The 23,799-nt window shown below is 38.9% G+C and overlaps 1 protein-coding gene across 1 annotated transcript in view; it reads right to left on the bottom strand.

Annotated features, from left to right (window-relative positions):
• dip2ca (disco-interacting protein 2 homolog Ca) overlaps positions 1-23,799 on the bottom strand; it is a 540,449-nt gene that overhangs the window by 142,142 nt on the left and 374,508 nt on the right. Inside the window, exons 7-9 of the mRNA XM_048606154.1 lie at positions 17,593-17,684; positions 14,454-14,564; positions 4,781-4,855 (exon numbers count right to left, since the gene is read on the bottom strand). Coding sequence (XP_048462111.1) covers positions 4,781-4,855; positions 14,454-14,564; positions 17,593-17,684 — 278 coding nt within the window. The remainder of the gene's footprint in view (positions 1-4,780; positions 4,856-14,453; positions 14,565-17,592; positions 17,685-23,799) is intronic.

The raw sequence follows: 23,799 nt of genomic DNA on the forward strand, positions 1-23,799 counted from the left end.
TGAACCGAAGAAAGGCAAATAATTTTTTCAATAGTGAGAAACTAGAAATTGTGCAGGGATAAAAATTTGGGTAGCTGTGCACACATGTTCAAGTAGAAAAAAAAACAAAGTTGTCTGAAACCTGAACCTTTATTTAAATAGGCCGGAATACATAGGGAAAAGAGTCATGATTCAATTGTATGCAGCCTCGATCAGGTTTCATTTTGAATAGTATGGAGTGCTTTGAACACCACACCTTGAAATTGATATAATGGATTTGGAGGTGGTGCAATGCAGATTCACTGGAATTACATTGGGGCTTAAGGAATCAAGTTAGGAAGGCAGGTTACGTCAAGTTCAGTTGTATTGTCTTGGCTTGGCTTTAGAACATTAATTTATGTCATGCATTTAGAACAGCAATGTGCAAGGCACTTTTCAGGAGTTTTATTAAACAAGATTCGGCATAAACTCCATAACAAGATAAAAGGACAGGTGATCAAAAGCTTGTCAAAGAGGCAGGTTTTCCAGAGTGTCTTAAAGAGGGAAGAGAGGAACAGACAAAATGTAGGGAGGGAATTTCAAATTTCTGGGCAGCAGGAGGTATTGGTGCTAATGGTGGAACGATTAAAATCAAGGATGCACAAAGACCAGGGGAAGCAGAATATCAAAGGGCTATCAAGCAATAGGAGGTTGCAGTGATGTAAGGGGTAAGGCCATTGATGGATTTGAAGGTGAAGGGGAGAATTTGAACACTGAAGCACTACTATAGTAGGAGCCGATACAAGTCAGCAAATGGAACATGGTGCAGGTTAGGATATGAACAGGGAGCTCTGGATGAGCTCAAAGATTTTGAAGGTGGGAGGCCCAGCCAAGAAAGCATTATAACAGTCATGTCCGAAGGTAACAAAGGAGTGCATGCAGGTTTTAACAGATGACCTTAAATTAGGGTGGAGTCAGAGAAGGGGGTTGCATCATTGTTTAAAATGGCAAAAGGTTTCAATGAAGAAAGATACTACTTTCTCTGGTGAAGGGAATCCAGAACAAGGCATTAGTCTTAAATTTAGAGTTAGTCCACTCAGGTAGAAAATCAGCAAACAGAGGGATGTGGAAATCTGGAATTCTCTAATCTAAAGGATTAGGGATATGTGGTCATCTGAAAATTCAATGAAGAGAGCCATAAGTTTTTGTTAGAGAAGGGTGTGAAGAAACATGACTCCAAGATAGTGAACGGAGAAGAAGCAGATCTTGCCCATATTCGGATTTAATAGCAGATTAGGTGGCATAGACTGACTGGCCTACTCTCATTGCTACTCACCAATTTGTCACCACAGTCCCTTTGATATGACAGAATCAGCCTAATTAATATAGAACCAATGCAGGTAGCACCTATTAATCTTTTCTAGAGTAACTCAAAATTAATTTCATGGCTTTCCTATTCCACAGCTTTGTATCTGCTTCAACTCCAAAAAAAATGTTCAAATTTCCCATCAAACTTGAACTGGTTGGTCCTAACTACACTTTTGCTTCACAAAGCATTCCATGTTAAAACCACAGTCTATGCAGAAAATTTTTCAAACTCAACTACATTTCTTCTTAACTTCCTCGGCTCCAGTGGAAATAGTTCCATGATCTCTGGTCTCTCCTCATAACTACAGTTTCCCACCCATGCCATCAGCTTGATGAATCTATGCTGTATATTTTCCAATGCTTCAACATTCAATTTATAAAATTCCATGCAATACTTTAATTTTTATTACCATATCATACAGTGCTCTAAACAATTATCTGATTATTTTGAAATGGGACAAAGCTAGTTGAAGAAAACAGCTAAGGAGATTTCGGGTTCACATTCACGAAATATTAAAAGCAGCACATCAAGTGGATAAGGCCTTAAAAAATCTGAACCTATAAAAAAACGCGAGGTTCAAGCATTCTGTGCAATTTTTGATCTCCCTATCACAATAGCGCTGATGTATTAAAGAGGGCACTGTATGGATTGATCAGGATACTGGTGGTATCCTGGTATGGGAAAATACAAGTACAAAAATATCACTGAACAATTTGGGACTGGTATCTATTAAAACAGAAGAAATAGTAATATGATTTAATGCCAACATTCAAATTTATGAAGGGTTAGATTTTCAGTGACTGAGAAGTTTAGAGCAAGGAACATGGTTGTAAATTTAACAGTACAGGATTTAGAACAGAGTACAGAAAAAAAAAAATTAAACCCTTACAAAGAGCTGGTTTATCTTTCCAATGAAGTGCATGCACACACTAAAATTAAGTTTCAATCCCATATTAGCATTTAAGAATAGGTTAAGGAGGTAGTTGACAAAAGGAAGAATAGTGGAATAAAGATTGACAGGTGAGATTAAGGTTATTGCACCTACACTGAATGGTTTGTATCTGTGATGTAATTTCATCCAATAATGTACTCTTGCATTTTATTTTCCTATTCATAAAAAATGCTATTTCCTATTTTTAATGGCTTTATCCACCCGAAATCTCACTCTCAGGAAATAATGTATTGGAATTGTTGGCTTCTCAGTTCATCCACAGCTTTGATAACTTGCACTATGCGTTTTCTCCAATTCTTTCTGCTGCCTGTACAAGTTAACACTTATTCACATAAAATTGCATTCTATTTAGACTGTCCATTCTGTTAATCTATGCCCTTTGCTGCTATTTGAACTGTTTGATAAGCTATTATTGTATCATCAGCAAACTGAGAGATTGTTTTCTCTATGATGACATACATACTGAGACTGAAAGCGGACATTGGCCTAAGGCAACAGATACAACAACAGTTTGATCCTATTGACAGTCCAAATCCTTTGTTTTCAAAATTTCCAACCACACCAGTGTACTTGAACATTTCTTTCTAATAAATCTCTGAACACCTTCTGAAAATGCACATACACTACATTTGATGCAATTGCTCTATCTGTTCAGTATGCCGCCTTTTCATAGAGAAACTTCTACATTTGTCAAACAATATTTGTATTTAATAAATCTATGTCTTTGGTTATGTCACATAATTAGTGAGCAAATTAAGTGAATGTCTTCATGACAGCTTATAGCCTTGAAAGAGAGTATTTGGCCCATTAGCCTTTGTCAGCTCTGTCAGCTCTTTTTTGGAATATTCAATTTGATCCATTCCTTTTATTTTTACCCCACAGCTTTGTAAATGTCTTGCCTTCAAATATTCGTCCAAATCCCTTTTGAAAGTTACGAGTGATGCTGATTTTACTATACTTTCAGGCGGTGCATTTCAGTTCTTAATAATTCAGTAGGTAAAAAGACGTCTCATCACGTTACCTTGAAACTGAGTCATCTAGTCAGTAATCCTTCTGCTGGTGGATACTGTTTTTCCCTATATTCACCCTAACAAAACACTGAACAATCTTGAGCACTTCTATTAAATTTTCTCTTAGTCCTCTATGCTCAAGGAAAACGGTCCCAGCTTCTCCAGTCATTTCGCATGAATCCTAAGAGTTTGCCTATAATTAATTTGGATGAGTTGCTCAGCAGTATTCTGTTCATTCTTTGATAACACAGTGTGGAGCTGGAGGAGCACAGCAGGCCAGGCAGCATCAGAGGAGCAGGAAAGTTGACATTTTGGGGCAGGACCCTTCTTCAAAAATGGGGGAGGGGGAAGGGAGCTCCAAAATAAATAGAGAGAGGAGAGGTGGGGCTGGGGAAGGTAGGTGGGATGGTGATAAGTGAGTGCAAATAGGTAGTGGTGGGGATTGGTCAGTGAGGTGGGAGGAATGGATAGGTGGGAGAGAAGATGGACAGGTTCTGTCAGGTCAAGGAGACGGGGATGAGAGGGAGGGTTGGTCATGGGATGAGGCTGGGGGTGGGGGGATTTTGAAACTGGTAAAGTTCACATTGAGACCATTGCATTGTAGGCTCCCAAGGTGGAATATGAGGCCTTCTCATATTCCTTGCCTCCTTGCACCCCCTCTCATCCCCTCCTCCTTTTGACCTGACACAACCTGTCCATCTTCTCTCCCAGCTGTCTGCTCTTCCCACCCCACTGACCAATCCCCACCACTCCCTACCTGCACTCACCAATACCACCTACCTTCCCCAGCCCCACCCCTCCTCTCTATTTATTTCAGAGCTCCCTTCCCAAAGAAGGGTCCCGACCCGAAATGTCAACTTTCCTGCTCCTCTGATGCTGCCTGGCCTGCTGTGCTCCTCCAGCTCCACACTGTGTTATCTCTGACTCCAGCATCAGCAGTTCTTGCTATCTTCTGTTCATTCTTTGTTGTCTTCTTCCACAAAAATATGACACCAGCTATTCTCCAGCCCAAGACCACAATTTATGGAGAAATGAAATTTGCGCTGAAAACCTTGTGCTGCCTTCTTTCATTCTGGGTGAGTATAACAATAAGACTCAAGGTCTATTAACTTTATTCAGGAACAGTTTCAAAACAGAGCCCTAGTTCAGTTGGAGTTTTGATTATTTGGTAAACAAATTTAGCAAGGTTAACATCAACCAGGAGTTGAACCATTCTTCAATTTGTAAAGATAAAAAAATCTGATTTCCCCTTTTAGTTTAGAACAAAGAGTAACATTGTTGGGCACAGAGATTAAAAATCTCCAATTAGCAAAGTATTTTCTGTTGGTGGGGGTATTTTATATAAAAGTGCAAAATACTATACTGGCTTTCTTACTTTTTTCCTAAGGAAAATACCATGAATCAGCCCCAGTCATCCACAAGAAATGTTATTACTTGCCAATAGTTGTGACACAGTGTGACGCGACAGACAAGAAATGTGCACACACATACCATTTTTATTATTAAAGCTAGCAGATCTCCCATGGCGTTGCTCACATTGAGTCGGAGGAAACGTTGCTTTATCTCCTGTAACGTACAATACATTATCAGGGCCACTGACTGATGGTGTCTGAATAAGTCAATTTGTGTTGTATTTTTAAACTGAACAGTATGATGGGAACATTCATTTGTTTTTAAGTTTGCTTAATTATTTGCTTAAAAAGTATAAATCGGTGTCTTTCGCTGCAATGTTGGTGTGTATTTGCTTGTGCCTCTTACCTTCTTTTTTATATAAAGATCCCAGGGTACAGAGAAAGGATCTATGGAAGGAGATCCATGCTGCATGCACCATGTGTGTGTTTGGTACTTTGTGGCTTGATATTGTTGAAATGATTATCTGGGAACACAGGTAGGGACAGAAGGATGTGGTAATGAGGAGTCATTATAGATGCTGAGGTACCAAATGTGGAATATTGTGTCAAGATAGAGTAGGGAAAAATAACATCTCTGGTTGATGAGCAAAATTAGGTTAAATCTTTTAAAGAAAATGAGAATGGGAAAGGGGTCTGTTTTGTTTTGCTGAAAGATGGACTGTGGTTGGGATCACTGGACAGAATGGACACACATTTGCAGAAGGGGTCATGGACTGTGAGAACATTAGGAGAGAAACTGTAATCTGAGACAAGGTGGTCTTACATAGGTTTTCAAGCATGGTGACAACAATCTGCAAATACTGGGAGGCATAGTGTTAGGTTTAACACAAAATCTTGGAGTACACATTGGTATGATGTTGGAATCCAAAGGTGGTAAGGAGATAGTAGATGAAGTGCATTGGGAACAGAGATCATCAGTTTGAGGTTCTCAGAACTGATCTGGGCATGTGGAATGGAAGGAAGAGGAAGTGGGGACAGAGAAAATATATGAATATTCAGCAAATGGGAGCAAGAAGCTTAGAAAGAGACAGTCGCAGGAGTGAGCTCAGGAACACTTTCGCCCATGATGTGTTTCAACCAATGTAGTTTTTCTAGCTACATACCAAAAAGGAACATGACTAACTGAGAAAGTTGGACTCCACCATAACTCGGAAGAAACTTATTGAGGGCCTTCAGGACTATTTTACACTACTTGTATTGGAACCAGGGGTTTTCTCTGCATCCTAATAAATAGGATTGCATTAATGAAATGAAACAAATATTTATGACTATGACAACAGAGTCTTAGATTTTCTTTTGAATGATTTTTAGTATTTTAGTACTGAAACAAGTATATACTGTGGCTATTAGCAAGTGTTGAAGGTGGACAGACAACATCGCAGGTTATTCATTTCCATGCTATTAGTAAGCATGTGAGCTGATAGTTTGTAGCAGATCTAAAGGTGACAAGGCAGATCAGCATCATCATGAGTTAGTTACTTATGTGATGGTGATAGTACAGATAGCCGGCCTACAGCAATTCAGTCATCATGTGCCTTCTACAAAAGAAATGTTCTGCTTGATGTATATCCAATCATCCATCATATAGTGCCTTGGATCCAAAATATTAGACAAACTGGTAAATGAAGCTATGCATTAACTATCTGTTTCCATGACAGAAGTCACATGTATGAGTAACTGTTCTCCCAAGTAGCGATATTTCAATGGAAAAGTAAATCTAACAAAGTGTACAATGGGCAAATTTGTCATCACCTGTTATACCCACTCCGCAACTCCCACTGATGATTTTCTAGCCAAATGAGTCTACAGCCTCTATTTTCTGATACTCGACATTCTCATAAATTCTAACCCCCACCCCACTCCAACCGCCCACCAACAGACTCAAGATTAATAAAGACCTTTGTGGATAAAAGGAAATTTAACAGCTGCTTTTTAAAAAAAGTTAAATTGTCAATTGAAAATCGACTCAGATACGGGGAGAAAGTAGGAAATTGGGATTAGATTGGATAGTTGTGTTGAGGAAAAAAAAATCCAATGGCAATTTGATAAGTTAAATCGCCTGTGTTTGTGTTCCAGGATTTAAAATGAATACATGCTGTCAATAATTAATTACATAACAAATTTAATAAGCTTTATTTGGGCACAAAGAGCAAGTGAGTACAGTTGTAAGCCCATGCAAGATCATTTGTTATCTAGAAAATGTTATTATGTCATTATGGAAGAAAACAGCATGATTATTGAAATTATAAAATGCCATTCAACCAATCCAGTCTGTTTAGTCAGCTAAATCTCTTTCCATTGCCTTCTCTTTATCTAATGCTCACTACTCTTACTTAAACAAGCAAGCGATAGCGTTTTCTTTAAATGGCAAATTTTTTTTACAGTTATTCCACACTTTAAAAATAGTTGTGTTTTCCTTATAATCATGTCTTCTAATTCTCTTCAGGTAAGAATGTAAGAACAGTCAAGAATGAGAGAAGCTTATTCCAGAAGTCTTTTAATTCTTCATATTTACTGCAGTTTCAGTAAATGTCTCCATCTCTGTTACTCTGTGAGGAGGCGGTTATCACACTGAACAAAAAACAGTTCCTAATATTTTAATTCCTAATAATTCGACATTTGCTTCAATTGTTACATCATCTGCTATTGTTTTCGATTTCCATTTGACGCTCTGGCTTTACCCAAGGTAACATGTAATATACACTTGACATATTCCTTTATTTCCTTCTTACCCCTACACAAAACATTTTGCTTATAGAATGTAATGGTTGAGATATTCCTATTTTATTTTAAGGTTCATCACCTTGAAAATGGGATTTTTTTTTGCAAATGGAGTAGTGACCAAAATTAAGTGCAACAGTCCCATTGAGATTGGGTCATGCCTTGCAGATTGTTAGAGCATAACATATGGGAGGTGATGTAGATCATGCAGCCCTTCAACCTTGCTTCACTATTAAATGATATTCTGACCAATTTTTGACCTTAATTCTCTATCTCTCACAAGTTCCACATCCTGTAATTTCTTTGCTGGCCAAAAATCTTTCAACGCCTATCTTTAATATGTTCAACGACTGAAAATCCTCTGCATTCTAACTTACAGAATTCCAAAGATTCATAATTCATTCAATGGAGATTTTTCCCCTCACTTTTTCAATTCTAAAATATCCTTGTTCTGAGACTACAACCTCATATTCTAGATTCCCAACGAGGGAAACAGCTTCTCAGCATCCATACTATCCAGACCCTTAGAAATTCTCATGTTTCAATCAGATCACTTCATTATTCTAAACTGTAAGGAATGTATGCCTGGTCTGTTCAATCTCTCTTCTGAGGACAATTCCCTCATTCCAGGAACCAGTCAGGTGACTCTACATCATACTCCCTCTAAGCAAAGTATATCCTTCCTTAAGTAATGAGAACAATACTGCACTGAACTCTAGGCGTAACTTCACCATTGCCCTTTAAAGGTGCAATAAGGTTTCTTTATTCTTACGTTCCAGTCCCTCTCTTACAAAAGCTGACATACCATCTGCCTTCCTGATCATTTGCTGGTCCTGTGTGTTAACTTTCTATGACTCATGTTCATGGTTACCTTCTGAAGGACAACATTTCCCAGTCTCTCTCTCCACTCAAAAAAAGTACTTTATTTCATACCTTCATATTCTATTCCATCAACCTGTTCTTACCTAGTCACCCAACCTGCCAATATCCCTCCGCTTTGTTTATGCGTCGCTACTCACTACTTCACCTCCCCTACTTTTGTGACAACAAACCTGAACATATTACACTCAATCCCTCATTGAAGATATTGAGATAGATTATAAATAGCTGAGGCTCAAGAACTGATCCTTGTGGTACACCGCTAGCTGCAGCCTGTCAAACCATAAAACGTTCCATTTATCTGTTCTCAGTTTTCTTCATATGAACCAATCCTCAATCCTTTAAGTTTGTTTAATATCCTTCTGAGTGACACATTTTTGACTTTTTTTTGGAAAATCCAAATAGTTCCCCAATTTCCATCTCAGTGGCTCAAAACAATTTGTCAAGCACAATTTCCAGTTAATTAACCCATTTTCATTCTGCTTAAACATATTATGAATTTCTAAGTGCCCTGTCACAACTTTCTAATAACAGATTGTAGCATTTTATTTAAACCTGATGTTAGGCTAACTGCCCGATAGTTCATTTTCTTAATTTTGACTTTCTTAAATGGGCGGGTTATGTTTGATGCTTTCCAATCCTTTGGATTTGTTCTTGAATCTAAGCAGTATTGGAAGATTAAAACCAAAGCATCCACTATCTCTGTAGCTACCACTTTTGAAACCCCAAGATGTAGGCTGTCAGCTTGAAGTGGTTTGTCAGCATTTAATCCCACTAGTTTCTCCTATTAGATTAGGTTCTTCATTCTCGGTAGACATGGGTGCTCTGCAATGACGAGATCAGATGCAGATTGCATTAAGCGCTTTGCAGAACACTTCTGCTCAATCCACAAGCACTACAGCAAGCTCCTGGCTGTTTTCCATTTTAATTGTCCACCTTGCAACTGTGCTGACCTTTCTGCCTGTGGTCTGATACAGTGTCCCAGTTAACAACACAAGCTTGAGGAACTAAACCTTATCTTTTGACTCAGCACTCTTCAACTCAATTCCATACAACTTTAGATAATAAGCTCAACCCTCCTTTTATCGTGTATGTTTTTCTTCCCCTATGTTTGCTGGGTTGATCTTTGTCTAGCTTCTTTCTTTATACTTCCATGAGGCATTCAGATAGCTTTTATGCAGCAATTGCTTCAGTTAGAAACAGCCTTTGTTTCTTTACTCTATATATTACCATTTCTTTTTGGCTGTTGCATCATGAAGTCTTATAGTTTAATCTACCCTAGCCTCCACAATATCAGAGATCTTTTGTTTTTCCTGCCTTCTCCCTTCTGCTCGTTTAAAAGCGATGTAATGTTTATCTGAAATCTGTTTATCTGACTGTAATGTTTATCCCTTTAACTATATCTTATTTATAACTCATACTATGAATTGCAAAGGTAATGCAACTTTTTTTTATTCCTCTTTTTGTATCTAAGACTTGTACCTAGATACTTTGTACCTAAGATGGAGCCAGGAAAAGCAACGTTGTAAACTTTTCATTGTACTCCTGTACTTAAGTACATGTGACAATAAAAAAAATTCTAATTTTCTAATTCTTAAGAGCTCTGATATTTCTATTCCTTTTCAGTTCTGATGAAAAAGTCATCAACCTGAAACTTTAAGTCTCTTCCTGGGCAAAGATGTAGCCTGACTCGCTAAGATTTTATAGCCTTTTTGTTTTGTTATTTCAGATTTCCAGCATCTGCAGTGTTTTGCAATTGTATCTGTTTCATTTTACTTGAATAGAAGTAGTTACCGTTTATGGTCTGGGCATACGCTTTATATGTATTGTTTAACATGTACTGGGTGAGATGCCTTCTTGTTTGCTTGTTACCCATCACACAGCTCTGCTGAGTTGCATATGCATGGACTGTGAAGCCATGAAGCATGCCCCCACTGAGAACACACAGGCACAGCAAGATAATCTGAGTGAGTGTAATTTTGTGGGTTTTTTTTCTGATTATTTTGGTTACTTTGTATGACAGTTAAAAGCACTTCATGTTACATTTAGAATGGAATAATTTTCAGACATTATTAACTAATCTGGTGCAAAATAAAGTATTTATAACACTTTTATTCTAGTGGGATATGAGCAATATGTGGGAAACAGATGGCATATCATTATGATCCAATCTTTTACAGATTAGTTGTTGTAATTTTGAGAGCTAAATTTTCACAAACTGAAACCAGCAATAAAGCAACAAAGCAAGAATCTGACACTGCAGCAAGCATTTCACTTTATCTGTATAGCAAGGGTAAACCAGTCGAACTACTGTCATCCACCTCAGCTAAACAGTTTGAAACCAAGAACACAAGCACCTTCCTAGAATGAAGAACAATGTTGATGGATGATTAAGTTGTTTTGAATTATAGTATCTCGGAGCCAAAAGTGATGCAAAAATAAAACTGCATTTAAAATTGGTGTATCCTGTAGTTCTGTTTTTAAAAACAATTTTGGCTACAAACCAGAATTCCTTGCCCAAAACCATATTTTCTTTTGGATGTAACATTTTGTTTCAGCGAGTTTCAACCTAGGTTCCACAACCAGGGTCCTGATTTCCCCCTAAACGTTCCTGATCCCCTGTCAATCACTACTGAGTTCATACTTTAATTTTGTTGGCCAACATGAAATGCCCTCTCACTCCTGTTAATCAAAGAGCAAAGATCATGCTGTGCGGGAAAGAGAGGTTCAGAAAAGCCTCATATTACGCAAAAAATTAGAAAGGTTCTCCCTGGATTCCAAGGGATGTGCAAAATAGGACACTGAAAAGGTAATTTCAATGATTCCTGCCAGAAAGTGCATATGTTTAGTACAAAAGGATCAGTCTCGGGTTTGATTCACCCCTCTTGCATCTTTCCAACATTCACTGGGCTCACAGAAGAATACACATGGTTGCTTTTCCTCAAACATGAGACAACGTTTTATAACTTTAAAATAAATTATGCTCCAGAATAAACATGCATCAATAGCCTTACAGTTGTATCTATCAATAAGAAAATAAATTAGTGGGAGGTCAGTAGTACTTCAGTTCAAGCTGCACTGGATTAAGCTCTATCTGTGGACATATTAAATTTATCATATTTAGAACTTTATCAGATTGCAATTAATTCCATTTAATTGTATACTGCCTGCTGGAAGAGTACAGTTTTCTTAAATTCAGAATTCTTCATCATTTATTTGTGAGAGTTAATTTCCAGACTGTGCACAGCTAGTTCATTATATATCATTTAATCATCTATTCCCTATCCCCAATGCCACAAAAAGTATCCTTATAATAATTTGGAGCAAATATCACACTTCAACTCAAGTGATGCTTATCTTTTTTTTAACATGAACAACATTTTCCAACTTATTGTTCATACATACGTTAGAAGATAAGATATACAAACAAAAAACTGCAGGCAATCTCTTATTAAGCAGCAGCGACTATAAATACAACAAAAAGAACAAGAGAGGTACGGCACAGGAACAGGCCCTTTGGGCCTCCAAGCCTGTGCCGTTGATCATGCCCTGACTTGAAAATAAACCTTCTGCCCTTATTCGGTCCGTATCCCTCTATTCCCTCCCTATTCATGTCCAGATGCCTCTTAAATGTCGCCAACGTGCCTGCTTCCACCACCACCTCTGGCATTCCAGGCTCCTACCACTCTCTGCGTGAAAAACTTTCTTCACACATCTCCCTTAAACTTTTGCCCTCTCACCTTGAACCTGTGCCCCATTGTAATTGAAACTTCAACCCTGGGAAAAAGCCTCTGACTATCCACCCTGTCGATGCCTCTTATAATTTTGTAGACCTCAATCAGGTCTCCTCTACCACTGTCTTTCCAGTGAAAACAATCCTAGTCTTTTTAACCTTTCCTCATAGCCAACGCCTTTGAGACCGGGCAACTTCCTGGTGAACTTTCTCTACACTCTCTCCAAAGCTTTGACGTCTTTCTGGTAGTGTGGCGACCAAAACTGTACACAATACTCCAAATGTGGCCTAACAAGGGCTTTATACAGCTACAACATGTTTTGCCAACTTTTGTACTCCGTGCCCCAGCCGATGAAGGCAAGCCTGCCATATGCCTTCTTAATCACTTTGGCCATTTGTGTTGCCATTTTTAGGGAACTCTGGACCTGCACGCCCAGATCCATCTGTATGTTAATATTCCTAAGGGTTCTGCCATTTATAGTACAATTCACACCTAAATTTGATCTCCAAAATGCATCACCTTGCATTTGTCTGGATTACACTCCATCTGCCATTTCTGTGCCCAAGTCACCAATCTATCTATATCCTGTTGTATCCTTTCACAATCATCGGCACTATCAGCAACTCCACCAATCTTTGTGTCATCTGCAAACTTACTAATCAGACCACCCACATTATCCTCCAGGTCATTTACATATATTACAAACAACAAAGGACCTAAGACATATCCCTGTGGAACACCACTAGTTACCTGTCTCCATTCTAAAAAATGCCCTTCCACTGCTACCCTCTGTCTTCTAAAACCAAGATGTGGCGTTATTTTCAAACAGTTTACAAAAATACACTAGAATATCGGAAATAGGGATAATGTTATAAGCATTTTGAGTCTTTTCTGATAATTCCACAAAATTAATACAATTACAACAAGTGCAAAGATTAAGGAACAAAATGAGAATTTACTGCAAAAACTCAGCAGATCAGGCAGAGAAAGCAGAGTTAATGTTTTGGATTCAATGAATCTTCTTCAGAACTGGGGATTTTGTCAAAAATAAAGGAAAATTTAAGAAGGGAATGCGAAATCAGCAGATATTTATTTTGTAGATCTATTCATAGAAGCCCTACAGAATGGAAGCAGGCCATTTCGCCCATCAAGTCCACACCAGCCCTTTGTAGAGAACCCACCCAGAACCACTCCCCTACCTCTATCCCTGTAATTCTGCATTTCCCATGGCTAGCCCACCTAACCTGGATGTCCCTGAACACTATGGGCAATTTAGCATGGCCAATCCACCTAACCTGCACATCTTTGGACTGTGGGAGGAAACCTGAGCACCCAGAGGAAACCACACAGACACAGGGAGAACGTGCAAACTCCAAACGGACAGTCGCCCGAGGATGGAATCAAACCCGGGCCCCTGGCACTATGAGGCAGCAGTGCTAACCACTAAGCCACCATACCGCCACTTGCTGAAGCATTTTCTGTTTTTAAGGTATACAGGTCATAGGAGACAGACAAGACCGGACATACTTCAGAATTCCACTGGCTGGAGTTGTTTCTTGCTTCATGGATTTTCGAGGTTTGTTACTTTCACTTTTAGACAGGGATCTGCAACAATGCGTTATGCATTATGAACTTTGATTTTATTTGGAGAGGGAAAATCATCCTTAGAAGGATGAGAATTAAATTTGGGAATTGATAATAAACTTGTCAGAGATGCTTGCAAAAGGTGCAACAATTCACAACAGATGCACTATGGTAATAATCCACAGAATGAAACAATAAAAGCAAGGTAAGACACACCCTGGTCTAGTGGAAAGAGTCTGAACTCAGGATGTTAGTGTGGCTTTTTGTGCTTTCAGCATTACTTTTCTCATTGGAAATGCAGGAAAACTGCAATCTGTTCTTAATAGTCAATATCTTTATTTCAGCGTCTTTCCATACCTTCCCCTTTTCAACATATCTTCAACTATTTATCTTCTAGTTTTTAAACAGAACCTCACTGGATACACTTTAAAACTTTCTTCCTGCACTTCCCACTTCCAACCCAATGCTCCTCCACCACCCCAGTTTTAGTTTGTTCAGCTCTGTTAAATAGTTTGTTCCATTTTCCATTTCCAGTTCTGACAAACGTAATTACAATCAAAATGTTAAGCAATCTTTTTTTCCCTCCAAGTGCTGACAAAGCTACACTTTTTGCTTTCACCACTCTCAAACCAATGCCTCAGAGAGTTTAATGACTGGAGGAAAATAATAATGATAAAGATGATCCAAGTCAGATTAGTTCATCAACTTTCCTATGACTGAAGAGTAGCAACTTGGATATTTAATTGCAGCACATTTCAAGGCAGCCTTTAACTGTACTTCTTTGGTTATGAGCAAAGGATAAATCAGATTTACTCTACAAAATAAAAGTCTTACCTTCCTCGTAAGAGGTACTTCAATAGGAACAGGAACTACCTCTGCCAACAGACAACCATAGAATGCAACCATAAAAGCAGCAGGATCATTGTTTGGAAAAACAAGTGCTACCTAAAGGAAAATAATAAAGCCATTTTTAAATATTATAAAATAAAAACTCTTACTGTTAAGAGGAGAGATGGATTAACAATCTAACCCAAGTAATTTCAAATGTGCTTAAATGAAGGTGAATTGAGGAAGTGTAAAAATATATGCATTTAAAAAACAACTTACACATGCTCATAATACTCCAAACCACTTCACAGCTCCTGGCATGGTCTCTTACACCATTCATTTTTATCAGGGTTAATCCCTTGGCTAGATGGTAATGGGAGAGTTGGGGACATGACACACCATGAGAATGCAGATTGTATTGGAGTACAATTCTGCTGTTTAAGATGGCCGACAATATCTCATTGATGCCTGGTCTTAAGTTGCTGAAACTATTTGCAAACTATCCCATTCAGCACAATGATAGCATCACACCATATGATGAGGGGCAGTGTCTCTGCAAGGAGTACGCATTATCTTACCAATAATATCATGGACAGATGTATCTGCAGCCAGCAGACTGATGAGAATGAAGTCAAGTATATTTTTTTCCTTTGTATGTTTCCTCACCACTTGGTGCAGACTTGGTGAGCAGCTATGCCCTTTAGCATTCAACCAGTTCCATCAGTAGTGGTGTTGCCGGGCCATTCTTCATGGTGGACACTGAAGTCCCCCATCCAAAGTACATTCTGTACTCTTGACACCCCCAATGTGGCTTCCAAGTGTCGTTCAACAAGGAGTACTGATTCATCAGCCCAGAGGAGGCAGGGTTGTAGATAATATGGCAAACAGCAGGAGGCTTTCTTTCCCATGTTTGACCTGAACCCATGAGACTTCATTGGGTCCGTAGTCAACGTGGAGGAATCCCAGGGCAACTCCCTCCCGATTGTAAACCATTGTCCAGATACCTCTGCAGAACCTGTCCTGCCAGTGGGATGGACATAACCAGAGATTTTCTTTTTTATTTTTATTCATTCACGGGATGAGGGTGTCACTGCTAGGCAGCATTTATTGCCCAGAGGGCAGTTAAGAGTCAATCACATTGCTGTTGGGCTGGAGTCACATGTAGGCCAGACCCAGTAAGGATGGCAGTTTCCTTCCCTAAAGGGCATTAGTGGACCAGATGGATTTTTCAAACAATCGACAATAAATTCATGGTCATTGCTCGACTCTTAATTCCAGATATTTTTATCGAATTCAAATTCCACCATCTGCCATGACGGGATTCGAACCCAGGTCCCCAGAACACTATCTGGGTCTCTGGATTAACAGTCCAGCAATAATACAACTAAGCCATCACCTCCCCAGGTGATGGTGATGGTGGGGTCTGAGACTTTGTTTGTAAGGTCCCATTCCATGAGTATGACTGTATCAGGCTAATGCTTCCCTTGTCTATCAGGCAGCTCTCCCAAGTTTGGCACTAGGCAGTGGGTACTCCCAAGGGGACATTTATATGTTTGATACAGCTCCATTTATTGTTATTGTTTCTAGTGCCTAGGTTGATGCCAGTTTAACCGTCCAGCCTCATTCTTTTATACTGATTTGTAGTGGCTTGCCAGGCCGTTTGAGGGGGCAGTTAAAGGTCAATCATATTGCTAAATAAAAACCGAAAGAACTGCGGATGCTGTAAATCAGGAACAAAAACAAAGTTGCTGGAAAAGCTCAGCGGGTCTGGCAGAAGTTCTGAGGAAGGGCCACTGGACCCAAAACGTTAACACTGATATTTTCTTCACAGATGCTGCCAGACCCACCGAGCTTTACCAATCATATTGCTGTGGATTTGAAGCCACATGCAGTCAGACCACGTTAGGGCTGAAGATTTCCTTCACATTAGTGAAGCAGATGAAAATCTCACAAAATGTTAGATTTTTATAGTCATCATTAGACTTTTTGATTCCAGGTTTTAAAAAAATGTACTTACATCTGCCTTGGCAGGATTTGAACTCAGGTCCCCAGAGCATTACCGGAGTCTCCAGATTACTAGCCCCGCAACAATACCAGTATGCATTTACATATCATCCTTCTATGTACACCAGACAAAGCTGATGATACCATAACTTTGTTTAACTTATCAGCTAAGATGAAGTGCAGAATATATCCACTGGTGTGTATTGCAGGTGCTTGGAGGGAAAAGTGAGAGCTGAGGATGCCACAGGACACCATAAGATGTTGGAGCAGAAGTAGGTAATTTGGCACATCAAGTCTGTTCCACCATTCAATGAGATCATGGCTGATCTGAACTCCACTTTCCTGACCACTTGATTTCTTTACTGATTTAAAAATCTGTCTCTCTCAATGAATCTCACCCACATTCAAAAAATGTATAGCTGGCAATGAGTCAGAGTTATTAGCCCTGTCAAATACACCCCTCATTTACCATATGCAATCACAGTCAGCCCCTCAACTGGACAGAAAGTCATTGGTAAAGCAGTTGGATACAGTTGTGTCCATAAGGTATTGTTCAGAGGAACTCCTTCAACGTTGTTCTGGGGTTAGAAAGATTGTTTGCAGTTCTTGGAGGCCAATCTTAATGGCAGCACCTTGCCACCACTAGCCAATTTGAATTAGACAACATAAATATTACAAATGGAGTACGTAGTGCTCAAAAATTTAAAATCATAATCAGACTTAACACATTACAAGTGTCTAGGTCATCCAAAAATCACACAATTTTTAAAAATATCCATCTATCAATTTACTTTCTGCTCCTACGTCTTATGGTCTTGAATTTGCTGACAAAATCAACCCTCACTAGATCTCTTGGCACTCCACTCCCTACGTTCACTACCCTGCACATGGGGTAGTTGAACCTAAATTTCAATACAGTTAACTTCCCTCTTGAGTGTGAAGTTATCTGCTCTTTAACATCTGAAAATGCTGGCATTACAACACACTTCAGGATTTTGAATATTTCCATAATTCATTCCGTGGCTGGATTTGGAAAATAAAAGTTATTTAATAATTGAGAGTTAGAAAAGAGATTCATTCAACCCAGGAAGAGCATTTTCTGTTCTCAAGCGCTCTAATACAGCGTGTGCTCCATGCTTACCCTGTCTCCAGGCCTGACCATTGGCTCCTGTTTGGTGCCTAGTTTATGTAGGATATTGTAAGCCACTTTCATACTTCTTGTCCACAGCTTCCCTGTTGGTTTAAAAAAAAAGCAACACCCATAACTGTGATTATTCAAAGAGAAAAAGCAAAAATAAGCCTGTGCTTGTGTTTCTTCAGCCAATTTAAAATCAATTGCTGAATACTTTTGCTCTACGGAAAACAGGAATACAAGTTTGCAGTCCACATCAAAACCTTAAAGCATTAAACCCACACATGAATACTGGCAGACCATGCAAGATCATTAGAGAAAAAGAACAGGACTTTGCATTCTCACATTTCAAAGCTACACACATGAAATAGCAGATTTTTCACCCATAGGAAGGAAATACTTTGTCCTCTGAAAACATATGCACTGCTTTAAATTGACACAGCCTAGTTATTTAATTACAGGTTTTATCTGCCATATATATATTACAGAAGGCCACTTGGTCCATTATCTAGGAACACACTCCTGAAAAAGAACCAAAAAACCAGAACACTTTTCAATATATCCTTTTATGCCATTCATTTTCAAATACTTATCCAATTGCACTTAAAATACAATGAAAGGGAAGAAATCACGACGAGGCCCTACACACAATTCTGATGCAGCACAGTCTGACAATATAACTACTGACTCATGCATTAACCAAGCCATCTCCTAGGAGGCAGGAAAAGGGGAAAACAAATCTTGTTGGAAATCCTCCGCAACTCTTTAAGGCAATCAAGTAAAGCTGCAGAAGAACACATAGCCCATTACATCTTATGATTGTACCTAACAAATTACACTCTACAACTGAAAGTGTCCTCTTCACTCAGGTCCTTTCAGGGTCTTTTCTAAAAGCTTTCAGAACATGCATGTCTAGATGGTATTTTACGTTCCAAAAGGTTAGACTCTCCACTAAATTTGAGGCTTCCTGACATTATGTCATATCATGACCTTTGAGTCAATACTTCTAAAAATTGGACACTCAAACTGTTAAGGTGGCTGCAAATCATGTGACTGTTGGCGTTTGGATTACAGCCTACATCAAGTCTCCAGTGAATACTTATTAAAGGTGGATATAGGTGAGGATACCTCATTGCCATCTGTCAATTTCACACATCTAATTGTTTAAGGATCACCAAAAAAAGCTATGGACTTCTAGACTGACTGCTTCATGATTTAAATTGGATGAAAAGAAAGATTAAAACAGAATGACCACTTTCACTTTCCATTTTATGACAATGGCCTTTCCCATTCAAACAACTCTGGGATGGGTATCAGAAATGTTAGTCCACTGGTCCATCATGTGATCGATGCTGGGTTCAGGGCAGTGCACATTTATTAACCCAGTATCCAACAGATCCATCAGGACCCTCACTTACCAGCCAGTCCGAGATCCAGACCCTGATATTAACTGCAAATTATCAAGCAGCCAAAATACTTAAAACTGTTCCAGTTCCAAAGTGAGAATCAAAATCCTAGACATTTGATTATAAAGAAACCTCACAACCTGCTATGAATCCCTCAATTTATCAGACAATAACTTCGTTTAAAATCAACAAATCCATTCCAGAAAGCACTGGCTTGCCACACAGGAGACTGGAACCATAAAGAGAGAGAGAGAGAGGGAGGTGTATGTGTGAGAGTGTGGGCACATATTTACAGCAAGTACATGACATTGCAGTAATTCAGAGTTCAGTGTCTGAGGAAAAGAAACCTTCTTTATTTTAAACCCACGAAAACTTGCTGCTCAACTACTGAATTGGATAAATAATCCAAGGATAATAAACATACCTCTTTCTATTTAAACTATAATGATTACAGGCAGTAAGATAGCATATGCTTCTTACCCATGACATCAGCATCCAACATTTCCTCTAGTCATATCCTCTTCAATAATCTAGCAATGTTTCCCTTTAGCAAGGGATAAACCAGTGCTTGGTGTAATTTGGAAAGCGAGCGGTGTCCCTGGACTTCCTTGGATTATATACTTTGAAGGGCATACATTAGAATAAATCACATCTTGCGCTGGGATAATTGTCTGATTCTAACTACCTTTTTCTATTTCTCTGCTCATATATTGTACCTTGATCATTCCACAACTAATTATCAGATTATTAACACATGTTCTGCTGCTTCATCATGTTTCAGCTGCCAACAACAACTGGCATTCATATTTTAACCTTAACTTAGTAAAACATTCCAAGGCCATTCACAGGCGCACTATAAAATCTGTGAATCGAGTGTTAATTTGGTCCATTGAATATGCGATGGATCTTCAGTACCACAGTCCCCACTCTTCCCTCATGTTCCTGCGATATTTTATAGATACTATTTATTTAGTTCCCTAGAGGCTACTAGTAGGTAGCCATTCACAATACAATCAGCAGTCCATTCCAAATCCAAACTATTCATACCACTCTTATTATCAGTCTTTAATCAGCAGGAACAGTTTCCTTTATTTACTCTATCTGAACCATTCATGATGTTAAACAATATTGTCAAATTTCTTCATTGTTTTCTCTTCTCAAAGGAAAGCAACACTAGTTCTTTCATTCTTTTGAGGAAACTGTATTCTCTTGTCCCAGGAACCATTCTAGTAAATCTTTTCGTATCCTCTGAAATGCCTTGACATTTTACTAAAGTGTGGTGTTAATAAACAGCCACAATAGTCTAGCTGGAGCCTTACTAACTAATGGTAACAAGAGTTGAGTAGATTCTGAAAATATGCTCCACTTTTCCTGATCAGAGACTGAAGAGGGGTTGACACTCCATAACTAAACTGTTAATGACAACATAAGGGCTGATCGATAGTCTCTCACTTTAAAGAACTTGAAATTTGTGTGCTCCAAGTGAGTTTCCAGAGATATTGAAAAGTCTTGCCTTTTTTACCATCCTGAAATCAGCTGCTGTGTTAACTATGGGAAGGCTTTTCACTTACAAAAACAGCAATGAGTGCGTCACTTATGACGTGTTTCCTCTGAGAATGCCATGGAGCTCTAACTCTGTGCCACGTCACTGAAGTTAGTCATCAGTTCCCCACTTGTAGACCAACCTCGATGGCCTGAGCTTCCAGTCAGGTAGGGGAGCTAGAAGCAACTAGGTCAGAAACGGGGAATGGAGGAAGTCGCATGTTAGGCTGCTGAACCTCAGGGTGAAGGGGAGTCATTGAAGGTTTTAGTAGTGGGGAGAATTGGAGGCTGGGAGACCGGGGTGCGGAGGAAACAGGAGCCTACTGGCAGGGTTGGAGACCTCGGTGGGGGGGAAGGTTGGGAGAAGGGGGACTGATTTTTAAAAAAATTGTTCATGGAATGTGGATACCAGTGGCTGAGCCAGCAATTTTTGCCTGTCCTTAATTGATCTTGAACCGAATGGCTTGATAGGCTATTTCAGAGGCAGTCCAGAAGGTATATTGGTGGGGATCTGGAGTCAGATATAGATCAGACCAGGGATGGTCGATTTCCTCCCATAATGCTTATAAGCGAACCTGATGGGTATTTGTGTCAATCTGCAATGGTTACATGGTTGCCATGAGACCAACTTTTAATTTCAGACTTCTATTAAATTCAAATATCACCATTTGCCGTGGTGGGATTCAAACCTATGCTCCCAGAACATTAGTCTGGGGCTCTGGATCATTAGTCCAATGACAATACCAGTATATCATCACATCCCCACTAATTATGGGGGCTGCAAAAGTTAGCACCTGCATCCAGGAAGGTGGTGTGAAGGCACTAACCTCCCGACTCCTCGTTTTGGTGAAGCTGCTGGATTCCTGATGCTCAGGAAAGTAGGCCAACAGCAGTTAAAAAGGAAGCTTGGCAGCAAGACAATAAGGCTTATAGCTCGTGATTATATTTAAAGTTCTCACCAACCTCCTGCAGAGGGAGGTTATCATTCCTTCCATTCTGGCTTCACAATTTTGGAAATGTGCAATTTGAGGGTAGGGATAGTGTCTCAGTCAGGAAATACATTTTTGTGACCTAAATCAACGACTATTTTTAATTTAAAATTCAGCTGTGTGTTGGATGATGCCTTTCTTCAATGCAAAAGATTAATGCAATGACTCTACAAGAATTCTGGACAGTTCTTTGCATAAGGGCTTTGCTTTGCAATTCTGTCACTGAAGTTAGTGCGATATTTGCAAAGTTAGATTTGTATAGGAGAGTGCAATGATTCATTTTTGTACGTAATACATCACATTAGACTCTCAAAATGGAAGTCACTAACTGTGTCACCTAATGACATTAACAATCTAATGTCATACAATTAGCTCCATGTGCTTTTCACAAAAAAGAGCAATCATTTATAAGCATAATTCTCTAATATCTAAACACTAATTAAATCCAATATTCAGACTTTATTGAAGGAGTTCAATAAATTGTAGAAAGTGCTGAAATATCCAAAAAGAGGGACTAAGAGATATCTAGAAACATTGTACACACACATACACAAACATATAAAATTTAAGCTATGTTACCCAACACTGCATGACTGAAAAATTGCCAATGAAATAATTTGTAGTTTCTAACTCAGTAAGATCAATAATCTGTCGATTCTAATAAAATCTCTAGTAAACTTTTAAATTTCACACATTACCCATGGGAAACCTTCTATTAATGAATACCTTAATAATAATTGTAATTGAATAACTCCTGGAGTAATAACACATAGATAGATTTATCTTACAAAACATACAACACATTCTGGAAGAAAAGTCAGAAAGAAGATAGGTCACTCAGGAAATCATTGTCACAAAAACATGGCTATGACTAATTTAAATGTGGCAACCTCAAATCAGCTCTGCACACTCCTGTTGCTATTCCCTTACCATGACATAGTGATTGCTTCATCCGCAAGGAAGTCTAGAAATAGCTGCAAACAATTGGACGTTAATTGTACATTGAAGATGTCATAAACACCCATATTCTACATAGTAGAGTTGCGTATTTAAAATAACAAAAGGTTTCATTGACATTCAAAACCTCATCTTCCCAACTGATGTCCAAATATAACCAAAAGTACTATTAGCTAAACAAATGTTAACCTTCCATGACGAAATGTCTTCTTCCCACTACCTACATAACCATACTTTTAACTACCAACCTCAATTTATACAAATGAAGCTGCAGTTAATAACTTTATGTGCAATTAACTATTAATTACTACATCATGAGAATGCTAAGGTGTCAGCAGTCCTAATCAGGCAGTATAGAACCAAATTACACAAAATCCTTTTGTATGGGATTAAAGACACCACAATTAATTAAACCAGCAATGAACTTTTATAATCAATGACATTTAAGGATATTGCTAGGAGTGTGGGTGTTAGCGATCCAGGTAATTCATGAAAAAAAAACAAGATTCAGACCCTAACTATTTTTCTTTAATATCAAGTGTTCAACATGACTGTAATCATAACTAGTTTTCCGCCAAGTCAGTAATTTTTGTTTTCTTTATTCATTCATGGGATGAGGGTGTCGCTGGCTAGGCAACATTTATTGCCCATCCCTAATTTCCCAGAGGGCAGTTAAGAGTCAACCACGTTGCTGTGGATCTGAAGTCACATGTAGGCCAGACCAGGTAAGGATGGCAGTTTCCTTCCCTAAAGGACATTAGTGAACCAGATGGGTTTTTCTCACAATTGACAATGGATTCATGGTCATCATTAGACTCTTAATTCCAGATATTTATTGAATTGAAATTCCACCATCTGCCATTGTGCAATTTGAACCCAGGACCCCAGAACATTATCTGGTTCTCTGGATTAACAGTCCAGCGATAATACCACTAGGCCATCACCTCCCCGGTGTTCTTTCTCTTCCCCTTGTCCTGCCATCACAGTTCTGTACTTTCATACAAAGCTTTTAAATTGTTGAGTAACAGCTGGTAGAGGTTTTCACAAACTATTGTACCAGGCGTGCTGCTTTCTCAGCACAAGGCAGGCATGCCTGCTGGGAAGAAAACTTAAGTTAACTGATCATTTTTCTCTCCTTCTCTGTCCACTTATGATATAATACTCTAACCATATTTCTTCTCCCCTCTCTCATTCTCACCACCTGCCCTAAACAAATCATGTCACATGTGGCTTACTGATAGGTGAATGACAGTCTGTACTAAAAGACTCACTCAGCACACCATGGAGAGAGGAGCTCAATGCCACATTCCTGGGGGAAGCAA

The sequence above is a fragment of the Rhincodon typus genome, chromosome 2, assembly GCF_021869965.1.
Source record: "Rhincodon typus isolate 14 chromosome 2, sRhiTyp1.1, whole genome shotgun sequence".
NCBI lineage: Eukaryota > Metazoa > Chordata > Chondrichthyes > Orectolobiformes > Rhincodontidae > Rhincodon > Rhincodon typus.